This window comes from Stylophora pistillata, chromosome 4 (assembly GCF_964205215.1).
Source record: "Stylophora pistillata chromosome 4, jaStyPist1.2, whole genome shotgun sequence".
Lineage (NCBI taxonomy): Eukaryota > Metazoa > Cnidaria > Anthozoa > Scleractinia > Pocilloporidae > Stylophora > Stylophora pistillata.
The window spans coordinates 17401984-17417992 of NC_142522.1; the positions used below are offsets into that span (position 1 = coordinate 17401984).

At 39.4% G+C, this 16009-nt stretch overlaps 1 protein-coding gene and 1 pseudogene across 1 annotated transcript; both read left to right on the plus strand.

The window, feature by feature from the left end:
- Window positions 1-2523: 2523 nt before the first annotated feature.
- On the plus strand, window positions 2524-3217 carry LOC111325042 (uncharacterized). The gene is made up of 2 exons (XM_022928748.2): window positions 2524-2640; window positions 2993-3217. Exons 1-2 carry the CDS (start codon window positions 2524-2526, stop codon window positions 3215-3217), a joined length of 342 nt encoding a protein of 113 aa, XP_022784483.2.
- A 1003-nt stretch (window positions 3218-4220) lies between these two features.
- LOC148732671 (histone H4-like) lies at window positions 4221-4567 on the plus strand (annotated as a pseudogene).
- The last annotated feature ends 11442 nt before the right edge of the window (window positions 4568-16009 follow it).

Genomic DNA, 16009 nt, shown 5'->3' on the forward strand with positions numbered 1-16009 from the left:
CTCATAATATCTTTTCAGCATTATGGATTGTCTCGGGTGACCCTGACGAGGGTGATGATACAGATGATGCGTATATTCGTTGAATAGAACACCAGACAAAGACCTGCAATTACCACACTATGCGCACTTATTTGAAGAGATAAAAGTGTACTAGAAACATGTCGCGCAGTTGGAAGTGCTTAAGTCGGAAGAGCAACAGGGGTAAAAATTTCAAGCCTTTAATTGCCACTTTCATGATCACGTAACTACAATCGCCGTAGAGGAAAATAGAGCAAGTTTACAACACGTTCGATTTTTGTCGCATTGATAATTAACAAGACTTAGAATTAACTTAATTTATGCACTCTTAACACGATACTTGAACATCCTTGCACTAACAACGCCCTGGAAATTCATCTTTTGAAATCGGGGAGCTCGAACTCCAACTCCTCTTCTGGGAGCCGGTGGGGGCAAAAAGTTTATTAAATATCCCACCATAAAGTCTCCTGAGACAAACGTTCAGCTTCATTCCGTAGCCATTCATGCTTTTTGGTGAGCGACGCTAGTTGATAATACCTTTCAAATCATTCAAATTTATTATTCAACACATTGTGACAATGTCTAAATGTGGTCATGGCTCTCTCAATCTTCGTCGAGTGATATACGTCATTTCTTGTGTCGAGGAGAAAATGGCGGACTTTGTCAGCTTTTCTGCCAATTGACAAACTCAATAAATTGTACTTTGCGATCAATGTGTTGAATAATGAAACAGTTATCCTGCTCTATCCCGCAGATATCCTCTGAATTAAGTCTTTCGACTTTAGTCAGTCTTATTTGAGGTTCCTGGCAGTCTTATTTGAGGTTCTTGGGAGATATGGTGGTCGAAGCACTTGATCTTGTTGTTCGGTTCGTCCCTTTTCATTAGAAAATGGCGTGGCGGAGTGATCGGTACATTTGCAACAACAAATTAACCAACCTGAACAACCTAACATTACCAACTGAAAAAAAAATTACCAATCACTACCAACTTACGCCACTTCAATCTTACCGCAAAACTGGCCAATCAGCTCACGACAAACGCACTTTCAGCACTCGAATGACAACAACTTTAGACTTGACTCAAATGATGACTTCTGCTAAGATTGTAGAAACATCACTTACTTGTACTGGCAACGTCCAACCACTGCTTTTCCCTCTAGAATCACTAGAAAATCACTAGGATCACTAAAGCCCCACAAGATTCAAAGGGAAAAATGCTAAAGCGAGGCGAAGTTGAATTTCTTCCCAACTAGTTTAAGAATACGACCGTTTCTTCCCATTATGTCGCCCATTGTGCGACATAACATATTTACTGGGCTTATTGTGCGAGCATGGACTACCTGTGCTTTCATTTGACGTCAATGTGGTTAAGCTTTAATTTTAGGTCGAAATATGTAACAAACAAATATGTAGGAAAAAAAGGCACCGAGCGTCATGGAAATATTCTACGAGACAACACACAGAATCACACAGCCAGGAATCCGACGGGGGAGGGCGGTGTTAAGTGTATTTCTGGGCATTTTTACGGAGAGATCCAAAGAGTCCTTAAGGTTTTCTCGGAAAACGATATCCGTGATGCTGTGAACTACGCCCATCATGTCAAACGAAAGACCGTTACCGCAGGGGATGTGCTCTACGCTTTGAAAGCTAAGGCTGTACGCTTTACAGCTTTGGCGGTTACAGGATTAAAGAAACCTCAAAGAAATAATCAACGACTGTTTTAGAAGCCATTGCATTTGGGAAAAGTCGTGATAAGCAGCAGTAATAGTGAAACATTCAAGTCTAATGGTGTTTATACGTATAAAAGAAGTCGAGAAGAGATCTTATTTTGTTTCGAAACGAAGTACTATTCAAAGTCAAATGCGTCTTGATACGTAGAGGTGAAATATATGCAATTTGCAGTTTTCATACTTAAAAAAGTGACAGCGAAACAATAAGAGGCTGTAAATGTGTCGGGGTTCTTTTGTTTGTTAGGCACATATGTAATCTCGCAATTTCCACCGTCGAACAAAGGGGAGGGAAATAAAACTAACGGCAGTGTTTTTTGTATCCTTGAAGTTTCAATAAAATGCCCAGAAAACTAAGCCGATCCCAACTACATTTATTTCATTGAATGGACTTGCTTTAAGTTTGTTTAATTAGTAAAGGGCCTAAATGTGGGATGTCATCGATTGACGCAGATTACGCATAGCCATCTCACATGTTTGATCAAATATGCACCGGGACAAACTTTCCTAAAGGCGATTTCTTATGTGAAACTTCAGTATTATTAAAAGCTTCCTCTTTATATGTAAGCTGGACAAGAGGCAGGAGTGAATGCTTAGGCTGTAAACTGTCAAGAGAGGAAATATTTTATTCAATGTTATGCTTCCCGAGAGAGTTTAAGCCACACGTAATAGAATTTGTCCAGGGCCAATAAGTTCTCTGTATCTGTTACATTTTCCACATTCCAGAGCTCGATTGCAAAGTAAAAAGCAACATCAACAATAACAAGAGAAGAAAATCATGTCTGGATGTGGTAAAGGAGGTAAAGGTAAGGAAAAAGAGGCAGCAAGATGTCATGGAAACATTCTGCGCGACAACATCTATGGAATCATCAAGCCAGCAGTCCGAAGAGGCAGGGTTGTCAGTTTAAGTCCTTAAAGTTTTCTTGAAAAACAATATCCGTGATGGTGTGACCTACGCTCATCATGCCAAACGAAAGACTAAATGCAATCTCACAATTCCACCGTCGAACAAAGGGGAGGGAAATAAAACTAACGGCAATGTTTTTGATATCCGTGAAGTTTCAAAAAAATGCCCAGGAAACCAAGCCGATCCCAACTATATTTATTTTATTTGTTTGAATGGACTTGCTTTTAATTTGTTTTAATTGGTCAGGGACCTAAAAAGAACTTTGCTGGAAAAAGATATTCGTGATGGTGTGATCTACGCCCATCATACCATACGAGTATTACAAAGGCAGCACTCCGAGGGGCAGGGGGGTGTTAACTGCATTTCTGGGATTTTTCATGGAGATATCCGAAGAGTTCCTAAAGTTTTCTTAAAAAATGATATCCGTGATGGTGTGGCCTACGCCCATCATGCCAGACGAAAGACCCTTACTGCAGTGGATGTGCTCTACGCCTTGAAAGGCCAAGGCTGTACGCTTTACAGCTTTGGCGGCTACAGAGTTACAGAAACTTCAAAGAAGTTATAAACGGCTTTTTTAGGAGCCAACGCATTTGTTGATAAGTCTTGGTAGGCAACAATGATAGTGAAACCTAGAGATTTCATTTTGTAGATTTTATTTTATTTTATTTTGAGAAGTCGAGAAGAGATTTTATTTTGTTTTTAAACAAGACGTACTTACACTGTTTTCAAGCTTTGTCCTAATGTTTATGTTAGCGCTAACACTAATGAAGTGCTTTGAGTCGCCTGTCTTAAAATGAACTCTGCCTGAAAACCAAACTGTTTTGTTGCTCTAAGGAACAAGGATGGCTACATATAGTAAGGACTGGAGCGGATTTAAAAAGGTTCTTATCAGCGAATATACTATTTAAAGTCAAATGCGTCTTGATACGTAGGAGTCAAATATAAGCAATTTGCAATTTTCCCACTAAAAATGTGACAGCGAAACAATGAAAGGCTGCAAATGTGTCGGGCTGCTTTTGTTTGTTAGATACCTGTGCAATCTCACAATTTCCACCGTCGAACAAAGGAGAGGCAAATAAAGCTAGCGACAATGTTTTTTATATCCTTAAAGTTTCAATAAAATGCTTAGGAAACCAAGCCGACCCCAACGATATTTATTTCATTTGTTTGAATGGACTTGCTTTGAATTTATTTGATTAAGCAAGGGCCTAAACGCGGGATGATATCAATTGACGTAGATTACGCATAGCCATCTCGAATGATTGATCAAAGATTCACCGGGACAAACTTTCCTAAAGGTGATTTCTTACGAAACTTCAGTAGTGTCAAAGACTTTCTTTTTTTTTTCGTAAGCTGGACAAAAAGAAGGAGTCGGTGCTCAGGCTGTTAATTGTCACGAGAGGAAATATTCTGTCCAATGTTATGCTTCCTGAAAGAGCTCAAGCCACGCACCATAGGATTTGGCCAGAGCCAACAAGCTCTCCGTATCTGCTACATTTTCCACATTCCAAAGCTCGATCGCAGAGTAAAAAAGACAACAACAACAACAGTCATAAGAAAAGAAAGTCATGTCTGGATGCGGTAAACAAAGTAAAGGTTGAGGAAAAGAAGGCACAAAGTGTCATGGAAACATTGTACGAGACAACATCCAGGGAATCACAAAGCCAGGAATCCGACAGGGCAGGGCGGTGTTCATTGCAGTTCTGGGCATTTTTACGAAAAGATCCAAAGAGTCCTTATAATTTTCTTGGAAAACGATATCCGTGATGCTATGACCTATGCCCATCATGCCAAACGAAAGACTGTTACCGCAATGGATGTACTCGACGCCTTGGAACGCAAAGGCTGTACCGTTTACTGCTCTGAGGGCTACAGAATTAAAGAAAACCTCAAAGAACTGGTTAACGGCTCTTAACAAGAAAAGTCTGAAAATGTGTTGGGGTGCTTTTGTTTGTTAGAGACCTATGCTATCTCATAATTTCCACCGTCGAATAAAGGAGAGGTAAATAAAATTAACGCCATTTTTTTTAATATCCTTGAAGCTTCAATAAAATGCCCAGGAAGCCAAGCAGATCTAAACTATATTTATTTCATATTTGCTTGAATAGCCTTGCTTAAAATTTGTTTAATTGGTCAGGAGGCTAAATGCGGGATGTAATTTTGTGGCGTGGAAACATTCTACGAGACAACATCCAGGGAATCAACAATCCAGGACTCCGACGGGGTAGGGCGGTGTTAACTGCACTTTGGGTATTTTTAGGAAAACATCCGAGGAGTCCCTAAAGTTTTCTTGGAAAAAGATATGCGTAATGGTGTGACCTACGCACCATTGGCGTGAACGCCCACCATGCCCACCATGTTGATGATTACGCCTCAATTATAAACTTGATTCAATCACTCCCTGTAAACTTCGGTTGTCAAATCAGGTCCGTAACTCTTAAAGAGGTCATCCATGAGTTACGCAACATTCGATCAGACTGTTCAACAGGTCCTGATAACATCCCTGCAAACATGATCAAAATGGTTGCAGATTATCTGGGGTCTCCGCTTACTGATGTCATCAACACCTACGTCAAGAACTTGTACTTTCCATTTGCTTGGAAGCTCGCGCGCGTCTGCGCGATTCCTAAACGGAGCCAAAATAAATCCGAGAAGGACTTACGACCTATATCAATATTACCAGTGCTTTCAAAGGTTTATCATAAACGACTGATTTTCCGTCAACTGTCTGTTTTTATTGATAAGAACAATGTTGTCAACAATAACATTTCTGCCTATCCAAAGGGACAATCGATTACTACTGTACCTCAAGCTATACGAGACGATATAGTAAAAACCATGACTATGATGATCTTAGCCGACTTTTCCAAAGCCTTCGATACGATCTGTCTCGGAAATCTTATCACCAAGATGAGTAAACTAGGTTTCCCCAGAGACTTCCTGATATGGACACTCAATTATATTACGCATCGTAAACAATTTGTACAGATCGATGACACGTGCTAGGAGGTTACAAACGTGAATTTTAGGGTTCCGCAAGGCTCCATCTTGGCTCCGGTGTTATTCAATATTTATGTTGCTGATCTTCAGGAGAGCGTAAATGTCAAATGCTTCCAGTATGCGGACGACACAACAATCTACGATCATGCTAAAATATCTGACCTAAATAACTGTAGAAACACTATCTCCCAATCAATTAATAAACTAAGTGCCTGGTCTAAGCAGAGTACCCTCGCCTTTAACAATGACAAAACCAAGGTCATGATCCTATCCACCTCGCAAATGTCCAGAGTACATCACCTCGACGAGTATGATCCTAACATCGTAGTCAGTGGTTATGAACTAGAACGTATTAAATCTTGCAAACTGCTTGGAGTTCACATCAATGAACATTTTAAGTGGGACGATCACATCAAGCACGCGGTATCTGGATGCTACGCCACTCTATCGATACTAAGAAAATTGAAATACCTTGCCAAATATGAGATTAGAAAGCAACAGGTAGAAATATTTATTTTGTCAAAAATTAATTACCCTTTACCACAATTCTTACTTCGCCGTTTGCAACGAGTTCAATTTGCTGCCGCCAGTTTTGTACTCGGTCACTATATTAAGAACTTTCGGGATGTACTTAAAATCGGATGGCTTCCAATCATTGAGAGAAGAGATTTGAACCTCCTAAAATCATGCTTTAAAGCTTTGCATAAAATTGAGACTTGGCCAGATTATCTTAAATAATAAAACAGGAATGCCGCAAGGAACTGCATTCAAGCAATTCAATTAGATTAGTGGTCCCGACCGAAAACAGCACTTTCCAAGATAACGCGCCGAAGCTATTTAACAAATTTACCAGAATCTCTTAGAAACTGTAAATATTACAGAACCTTTCTAAGACTTTCAAGGAATTTTTTATGTACTAGAGTACAGAGTGATTAGTTAGTTTTGCTATAATTTCTACTTAATCCTACTTCTACTTTTAATTGCATATTGCGTAATCTGTGAATAACTTAACTTGATTTATTTTAACTGCAATTGATGTATTTCAACAGGGAAGAGCCACCTAGTGGATCTGTTAATAAACCATTATTATTATTATTATTATTATTATTATTATTATCATCATGCTAAACAAAAGAACGTTACCGCAATGAATGCGCTCTACGCTTTGAAACGTCTTAATGGCCTTTACGGCTCTGGCGGTTACAGAATTAAGGAAACCTGATTGTTCAATCTAAAAAAAAACTCCCTTAAGTTCAAGAAGGATACAGTTATGACGAAATATCCGAAAAATGAGAGTACTCGAAGTTCACTAATCTGCCGGAATAAGAGGACCAAATTCACGTGGAGGAATAATGATTTCATAATTGTCTCAACTATATCTCTTTTTGGTTTTCCTAAATCTTCCTCACCCCCATCGTCCTCATGCCTAAGAACATTCGTCATCGGGCATTTCTTTCTCCTCCTCCGCGGCGCGATCGCCAGTTACGTGAGTGTTAAAAGAAAAGCATCAAGTTTTGTTGGAATATTGACTGCACCCTCGCATAGTTTGGCAGGTTTTGGTGGCCATGACAATTCTTGGTCAGAACTATTTGAAAGATCTGTATCGCGGGTGTGCGGACTGGATGCTAAATTACCCTGATTTTCGATGGAGTGGTCCTATTGTCTAATTGCTAAGATCATGATAAGTTAGGCAGAATTTGGTCGACTTTTAATCGACCGCAAAGTCGTAGAGAAGTTAGGTCGATTTGATACAAGTAGATCCAAGACAAATTGCTCTCGATTCGATACATCTACAAAATCGATTCGATTCATCGACGGAGTCGATTTTGAGACGACTTTTTAAAGAAAACAAAACTAGAAAGAAATGTTAGTGAAATTATCTATGAAGTTAGCGAAAGAACCTATGAAAAGTCAATCAACTGACCTGAAAGGTTAGCGAAACCACCTAAAACATCAGCGAACTGTGTCGTTAGCGAAACGACTCCCAGGCGAAACGACTGGAATTCCCTCAGTGGCCAGCTGAGCCTCTGGAAGATTTTTGGGGTAGAACAAAAAGCTGATAATTATCCAGGGGATCTTACTGAATTGCAATAAGTCATAGAATTCTGTTTCCAACTTTCTTCAAAAAATGTTTCTTTGCTAATTCGAATCCTAAGCATCTCCCATTGATGACCGCATGTGTGATCGTATGTAGTAAGTTGTCTTTTCTCTTGGATCAACCATCTTATTAACTAGCCTGGTATTTTCTGACATACTTGATCGAATAAACCCAAGCAGTTTGTCACAGCTTTGCGATTCGATATCATGCGAACTAATTGGTTTAATCCGGGGCAGATTTACCTTCCAAGCACAAGCACTTGTTTACTTGTCTACTCAGGTATAATCTCGATAGCAGTGGCATTGAGAGTATCTACGAACTGAAGATCAAACACTGATCAGAGACCGAAGACCTAAGAACCACAACCGAAATATCGCACTTTACACTTTGTGGGGCGTTGAAATACAAATTATTGATAGGGGTCCTTGTCTGCGAAAAAAGCTGGGATGAAACTACAAAGCGAAGACGTTCGCGAAAACGCTTTTCAGGAAATACATGATATCACTCGCTATGATTTGAGAGATGTTGAAATAGACGTTATCGATTGGGTCTTCGTTTTCTTGAAAAAGCTGGGTTAAAATACAAAACAAATACCCTTGCCTGAACGCTTCGCCGGCGCCCAAATACATCATGTAGATAGTTTTTTGTTTTGAAGAACCTTATAAGGACGAGGTATGGACGGTTAGACAACAAAGCGTAACGAACAATATCATCACGGTGTTTTGCGGCCTGACTAAGCGTTTTGGCAAAGGTTTCCGTTTTGTAGTTTAAGACTACTTTTCTACAAAATCAGGACCCCATCAACAAATATGCGTTATCAACCAGGAGGAAAGTTAAGATGTCTGGTCAGATGGCTTTATTTTGGCCGAGTTCTTTTACGCGTTTTAGAGGACCTAAACGAAGTCGGGGTACATAAACACGTAAAATGAACGTGGAAAATATCTAGGCGTCTTGACCTAGATAGGCTAATGAGGGATATTTCTTCAATAGCAAAAATGTTTCGCCTTACTAATATTCAAAAATGACTTGCTTAATTTGAGAGCCCGGTAGGAATAAAAGCCAACTGTTGCAGCACAAAAGATAGAATCTACGATTTATACGGCTGCGTCTTCTCCTGATATGGTCGCTGTTGTCTTGAACGTTATCCTTCAGAAGTTGTATGACTGGTGCTGCCTTAACCGCCTCATACCCCACCCTGGTAAAACCGAGTATATGATTTTAATGCGTGGCCGGTTTGTTGGGCCGCTACAACCAGTGTTATTGGGAACAGTGTGATCACTCAAGTTAAATCATCTAGGTGTTTAGGAGTAGAAGTTGATAGTGACCTCAATTGGAACGCTCACGTAAAAGAGTTGATTAAGTCCTTTTCACAAAAGTTGAACCTTCTCAAGTTTCAAGCGTGAGCTGAGTTTTATTTCAAAGTAATTCTACCATCTGTTACCTATGGGTTGATTTTATGGGGTTCCTGCGGCAAATCGCTCTTTGATGAGCTGGAGAGGATACCTGTACGTGCCGCAAAGATCATCTATGGCCTACACACCTAGTGATCTGGTCTTAGCCCAATGCAAGGGGCACACTGTTAAAAATTTATACGAACATAGGTTACTTATCTTGGCACATGACTGTTTCTATAACTTTTTACCCGCTCCCATTATGAAGCTGTTTGCGAAATATGTGTGCAACTATAACTTGACCTTTTTATTACCAAAAATTGACCTTTTTATTACCAAAACCAAACATTGAAGTTCTTCGCAAGTCCACCTGTTACAAGGCCGCATCTCTATGGAATTCTCCTGACAATCATACGCGTGCAATCTTAAGCAAAAGCTTATTTAAACATTCTCTAAAACACAAAACCTCATACGCTTAGTTAAATTTATAGATGAATAATATTTTAATTAATTTTTAAATATTCGACCGTATTAGGTTAATTAGGTCAATTAGGTTGATTTTAAATTAAGGTTAATTAATTAGGTTAATTTTTATATACACGACCATATTAGGTTAATAGGATAATTAGGTTGATTATTAAATACATGACCACATCAGCTCCGCTGTAATTTTTATCGTGTTTAAATAAATGTTGTTGTTGTTGTTGAGTCGTTTATGTTTTCTTTGTTTTGACTGTCTTCTGCCACTTTTTGAGACTACATCGCCGACATTGCGCAAAAATTACGAACTTTGTAAGACCGCCCTAGCAATTCTCTTCTTGAATGCTGTCAAAGCAAGCACTCCCAAGCGGGCACCCATCTTGCCCGCTCGGGTAGCCAATCAGAACACACGATTTGCTCCATATAGCCTCCGGATGCTACCAGCGATATGATGATGTGTGTTGCAACGCCTCACAAAATATAATGGGCGTCTTCTACGTGTTATTTTTTTCATTAATAGGTGTCGAGTTCCAGGGTTCGGTAATATTGCGATAGAGAGTTCTACTCATGGACGCAGAGCTCTAGTCATGCATAAGTCTTTATTCAACTCAACTATTATTACCAAAAGGACCGTAAAGACAGCAGTGACAATAACTCTCAAAAAAGAAACAACAATTTTGAGTTTAAATTTACAAGACATGTTTCGACATTCTCGTGTCATCTTCAGTTGCAAATGAGCATTTAACGGTTGTATATTTGAATTTATATTAAGGTACGTTACAAATTATGTGTCAGGGCTTACGTTACATTTGAATGTTAAAAACGTGAAAAATGTAAATAGCGCGCGCTTGACTAGATCAAAATAAATAAATAAATAAATAAAATAATAATAATAATAAAATAAAAGACCAAGGAACAACATAATTAAAAGGAAAGAGACAATTCTAGATGTTTCAATTGCTGATTAATAATGGGTTTTTCCACTTAATATGCAATGCCTCTTTGATCTTAACTTGGTATTTAGGTTTAGTCAGAACATTGATTGACAGAGCATATAAGATCAATAATTCCTGGGTTGGTTTTCATCTGGATGCCAAGAAACTTATTTTCTTGCTACGGAAAAATTGTTTTCCATCTTGGGTCATAGACAAGATCATTTACAGGTATCTAGCGAAGAAAAATAATCCTTCTCCTACTGGGCAGAACGCCTCTTCTAACTCCAGTAAACCTTCTTCGCACTATTATAAACTTCCCTATGTTGGTCGGTTTTCGAACATCGCTCAGACTAAGTTAAGACAACTACTCAAACGTTATTGTAGAGCTGATTTAGATGTTAAGTTAGTCTTCAGTACGTTTAAACTCAGAAAAATGTTCAGTGTGAAAGATTCAGTAACGCTGGGTCTACATTATCAGTCTACGTTCCAATGCATTGATCAGGTACAGGGCCCTAGTGGCTATGCAGAGATCGATAGGCTTTTAATCACAAAAGAGGCTTATTTGAGTGCTCAGTTGTTCTCTTTGGCACCCGATGGTTTGAATACTTTTGAGTGAGAAACCATTTTATGAAATAACATTTTAAGACCACAGAGATTAAATTACAAGAATAGCGTAGTCGTGTCCACACTCTGTCAAATATGGCGTTCGGACGCGGCTTCAAGCTCTCCGCAAATTTATGTGTGTTTCTCTGTATTTACATCACTTTGGAGTTCTTCAGGTTCTCAGATGTATATGAGAACACTTTGCTTAACGATAGAGAGACGTTTTTTGTTTCCCAGACGTATTGTAGGGCTGAAGTTGCTGGTGCTTCATTTCATCGTAACGAACCGACCCGGAGGCAAGAGTCTAATGGACGACTGAAGAGTGTTATGCTTTGTAAGCTTTTTCATCGTGCCTGTTTTGCTTTGACTCTTATTGCTCTTGCTGGTGACATTGAGATTAATCCCGGCTACCAGACATTTGCTGATATCAAGTCCACTAGAGGTCTCAAGATTGCTCACTTGAATATACGAAGTCTCGCAAACAAAACCGACTCTCTGCGTCTTGAGGGAATTAACAACAAAACTTTTGACGTGCTAACTCTGTCCGAGACTTGGCTGGATTCCTCAACAAGTGATGCTGAAATAAAACTCCCTGGATTTGTGTGCATAAGGTTAGATCGCACTGGCAATAAAGAGGGATATGGCGGAGTTGCTATGTATGTAAGAGAAGATTTGGCGTTTCGTTTGCGGAATGATATCAATACTGGTGGACAGGAATGTTTATGGATTGAGTTAATTCGAGATAAATGTAAGCCAACGTTATTATGTTGCGCTTATAGAGCACCAGATGCCGATCTCTGCACTTTTATTTCGTCTCTGCGAGATAGTATGCCTGCTGTTGATCTTGAGAAATCGGATGTGATCATTTTAGGAGATCTAAACGCAAACATGATGCCTAATTCAAAATCGCCCAAGAAAGACAAACAACTACTTCTCACCTTCTCGCGCGCTTTTGACTTCACACAGCTGATAAAAGAGCCTACTCGAATATCTGACACCTCACGGACCTTGATTGACCTGATTTTTGTCAATAATGAACATCGTATTGTAAAATCTGGTGTTGTTCCGTTTCCATTGAGCGACCATTACCTGGTGTTTTGCATTCTAAAGACTGGTGTGCACACAAAAGCACATCCAAGAATGTTTGAGTATCGCTCTTACAAGAATTTCGATGCGAATTCATTTAACGAAGATCTTAGGAATGTTCCTTGGCACGTCGTTGACAATGAAAACAATATCGATGACGCTTTATTAACTTGGAACAAACTGTTTTCAGAAGTTGCAGACGATCATGCACCTGTCAAACGACGACGTGTGAAGGGAACACCTATTCCTTGGATGAATAGCAAAATTAGCGAATCAATGAGAGATCGAGACTGGTATCATCGTAAAGCACGTAAATCGAACTCAGAAAAGCACTGGAACACTTACAGGAAACTGAGGAACAAAGTAAACCGCTTAGTAAAATCTGCTAAGTCGAAATATTACTGCGAAATGATCGAGGAAGCCAGAGGAGATCACGGCAAAATGTGGAAAGCTGTAAACGAAGCATGCAATCGTAATTCATCCTCAGAAAAGGTTCAGTGCATCATTTCCGATGGCATTCAGCACACCACTTCCAAATCCATTGCTGTTGCTTTGAATAGCTTCTTTGCATCCATAGGCAAGCGCCTAGCTGACAAAATAACGACTACCTGGTCGAATTGCAACTTGGTTTTAGAACAAACGTTGTCTCAGTTCCAGTTAACTGAACTAGAGGAATCGTTTGTGTTTCAGCAGCTTACCTCTTTGAAGACAAATAAAGCAATTGGTTTGGACAAAATTAGTGCTAGACTACTCAAGAGCTCTGCTAATACAATCACTCCCTCCATCACTAAGCTGTTGAATCGATCGATTCTTACTGGTAAATTTCCTAAATTGTGGAAATGCTCAAAAATTACAGCCTTGTTTAAATCAGGCGACCGGTCAAATGCATCGAACTATCGTCCTATCTCTATTTTACCGACACTCAGTAAAATTCTCGAGAAAGCCGTGCATTCCCAGCTGTACCAGCACTTGGTAATTAACAACCTTCTCACAAGGAAACAGTTTGGATTCAGGAAGGGGCTCTCTACTGAATCTGCTTTGACATCATTTGCTGATGAAGTCTTATTGAACATGGAACAAGGTAAACTGTGTGGGGCCGTGTTTTTGGATTTAACCAAGGCTTTCGACACTGTGGACCATCGGATTTTGTTACGCAAGCTCTCCAAAATTGGTTTATGTGAGAACTCGCTTCAGTGGTTCCGCTCTTACATTACTGACAGGAAACAGCGTACATGTTGTGGGAATGAGTTGTCTGATGAATTGCCAGTTACCCATGGGGTCCCTCAGGGAAGTATTCTGGGTCCTCTGCTATTTGTCATCTACATTAACGATTTGCCAAGCGTTCTAGATGCCTGTCAAGCATCACTTTATGCAGATGACACAGTGATCTACTGCTATGGGTCTTCCTCTCAGGAGCTGACTGAAAAGCTCAACCAAGACCTCCTGGCTGTGGCGAAATGGCTGAATGAACATAAGTTAACACTGAATCTGGACAAAACCAAATGCATGCTCATAGGCAGTAACAAGAAGTTACAGAGGAAAATAGCTCTAACTGTTTCAATTTTTGATCATTGTATAAACAATGTTACTTGTTTTAAATATCTTGGAATCTTAATATCGTCTGATTTTTCGTGGACAAATCATGTCGAATACATGGCAGGGAAAGTTAATCAAAGGCTTGGCCTACTTAGACGCATTAAGCATTTGTTACCGTTTAAGGCGCGCATCCTTTTTTATAAAAGCCTTGTTATGCCCTTATTCGAGTATGCTGATTTAGTTTGGGGAGACAAACATAATGTAACTTTAATGTCTAGTTTGCAAGTGCTTCAAAATAAGGCGGCTAAAATAATATTAGATCGACCACTGTATTCCTCTGCGTCTGATGCGTTAACTACACTGAAGTGGTTAACACTAGAAAAAAGGCGCTTCCAGCGCCGATGCGTACATGTATATAAATGTCTTAATAGTCTCACGCATCACGAACTAACATTAGTCACTCAGCAAGAACAGCATAGTTACAACACAAGAAATAAAGCAAACCTCAAAATTCCATCCGTTAAAAGAAACTGGGGCAAACAAAGAACTGGCTATCATGCTGTAAGTGATTTTAACTCGCTGGACAAAACTATACGAGCCGCTGATAATGTAAATATTTTGAAGCGTAAGATTTTTAATCAATTGATTTAAGTTTTGTATTACACATAAGATACATTAGTTTTTAGTAGCATCTTTTAGCATTTTTATTCATTGCAAATTTTTAATTTTTAATTTTCGAGGTCCTTTTTGTAAACCACTTTTTAGTGAAAAAGTTTCCTCATTAAAGATTGTCATCATTCGCGTGTAGTATATAAATTTTCGTGTGCTGGCTGTAATGTCAGTTATATTGGTGAGACCACTCGCCACATTTGTACACGAATTCGTGAGTACCTCTTGTCGGACAAAACTTCGCATATTTACAAGCACCTGCAATCATCGTCTTGACTCTTGTGATACTGAATGTTTCACGATCTTAGATTCTGCCGCTTCAAAATACCAAATTAAGATCAAAGAGGCATTGCATATTAAGTGGGAAAAACCCATCCTTAATCAGCAATTGAAACATCTAGAATTGTCTCTTTCCTTTTAATAGTGTTGTTCCTTGGTCTTTTATTTTATTATTATTACTATTTTATTTATTTATTTATTTTTTGATCTCGTCAAGCGCGCGCTATTTACATTTTTCGCGTTTTTAACATTCAAATGTAACGTAAGCCCTGACACGTAATGTGTAAGGTACCTTAATATAAATTCAAATGTACAACCGTTAAATGCTCATTTGCAACTGAAGATGACATGAGAATGTCGAAACATGTCTTGCAAATTTAAACTCAAAGTTGTTGTTTCTTTTTTGAGAACTATTATTACACAGGAATCATACCTAAATGTGGATACGGGTATCACGTGATTACATTCCAGATGAACAGATCACCTATGTGCAGCATGTATACGTACAGCATAAGAATATTAATCAGCTTAGGTAAATGATTAACTAAAACACTACATTCCCTCACATTTATTTTGGAAAGCGGCAAAAGAGAGCTACTCATCGAAACCCAAGCTCGCGTGTTGGATAACGCGGTTGTGGCTCTTGCGCTCTTATCGCTGGTTCTGCAACAACCTCATTGCTAGCAGTGCTGGCTTCAGCTTGTCGTGTGTTTTCTGATGTTTCAATTACCGGCCCTGTGCAAGCTGGTTGTGGCTCTTGCGCTCTTATCGCTGGTTCTGCAACAACCTCATTGCTAGCAGTGCTGGCTTCAGCCTGTCGTGTGTTTTCTGATGTTTCAATTACCGGCCCTGTGCAAGCTGGTTACGCTGGTGCGGGTGCGCGCTCAGTGTGAGTTTCTACCACCATTGCAGGTGCGTACGCGTGCTCGTTAATTGTGATTGAATTGTCGGAATAATTCGAACTCTCATTGTCCGGTCGCCTATGGATCTGATCTGTTTGACGTTTCCATATCTCCTCTCCGACTAGTGTCTTGTATGATACTGGTCCTGTTCGCTCAATTATTGTCGCCTTGAGCCATTTCGGTTTTCCTCGAAAATTTTCTAAAAGTACTTGTTCACCGATCAGAAATTCTCGCTCCTTCGAATTTTGATCGTGTTTCACCTTCTGGTCGGCTTGTCTTGCTAAGTAATTTGGATATATCAACAAAGTTGAAATGGTAAATTGGCCACCGTAACGATTACAAAAGCTGACTTTTCGAGCGTTAGCCCTTCGTCGGAGC

Bases quoted from the DNA above. Each gene is read 5' to 3' on its own strand.
- LOC111325042 (XM_022928748.2), top strand. From the start codon at position 2,524: ATGTCTGGATGTGGTAAAGGAGGTAAAGGTAAGGAAAAAGAGGCAGCA. The intron at 2,641-2,992 runs GTTGTCAGTTTA...CAGCACTCCGAG, and splicing joins CAGCAGTCCGAAGAGGCAGG to GGGCAGGGGGGTGTTAACTG.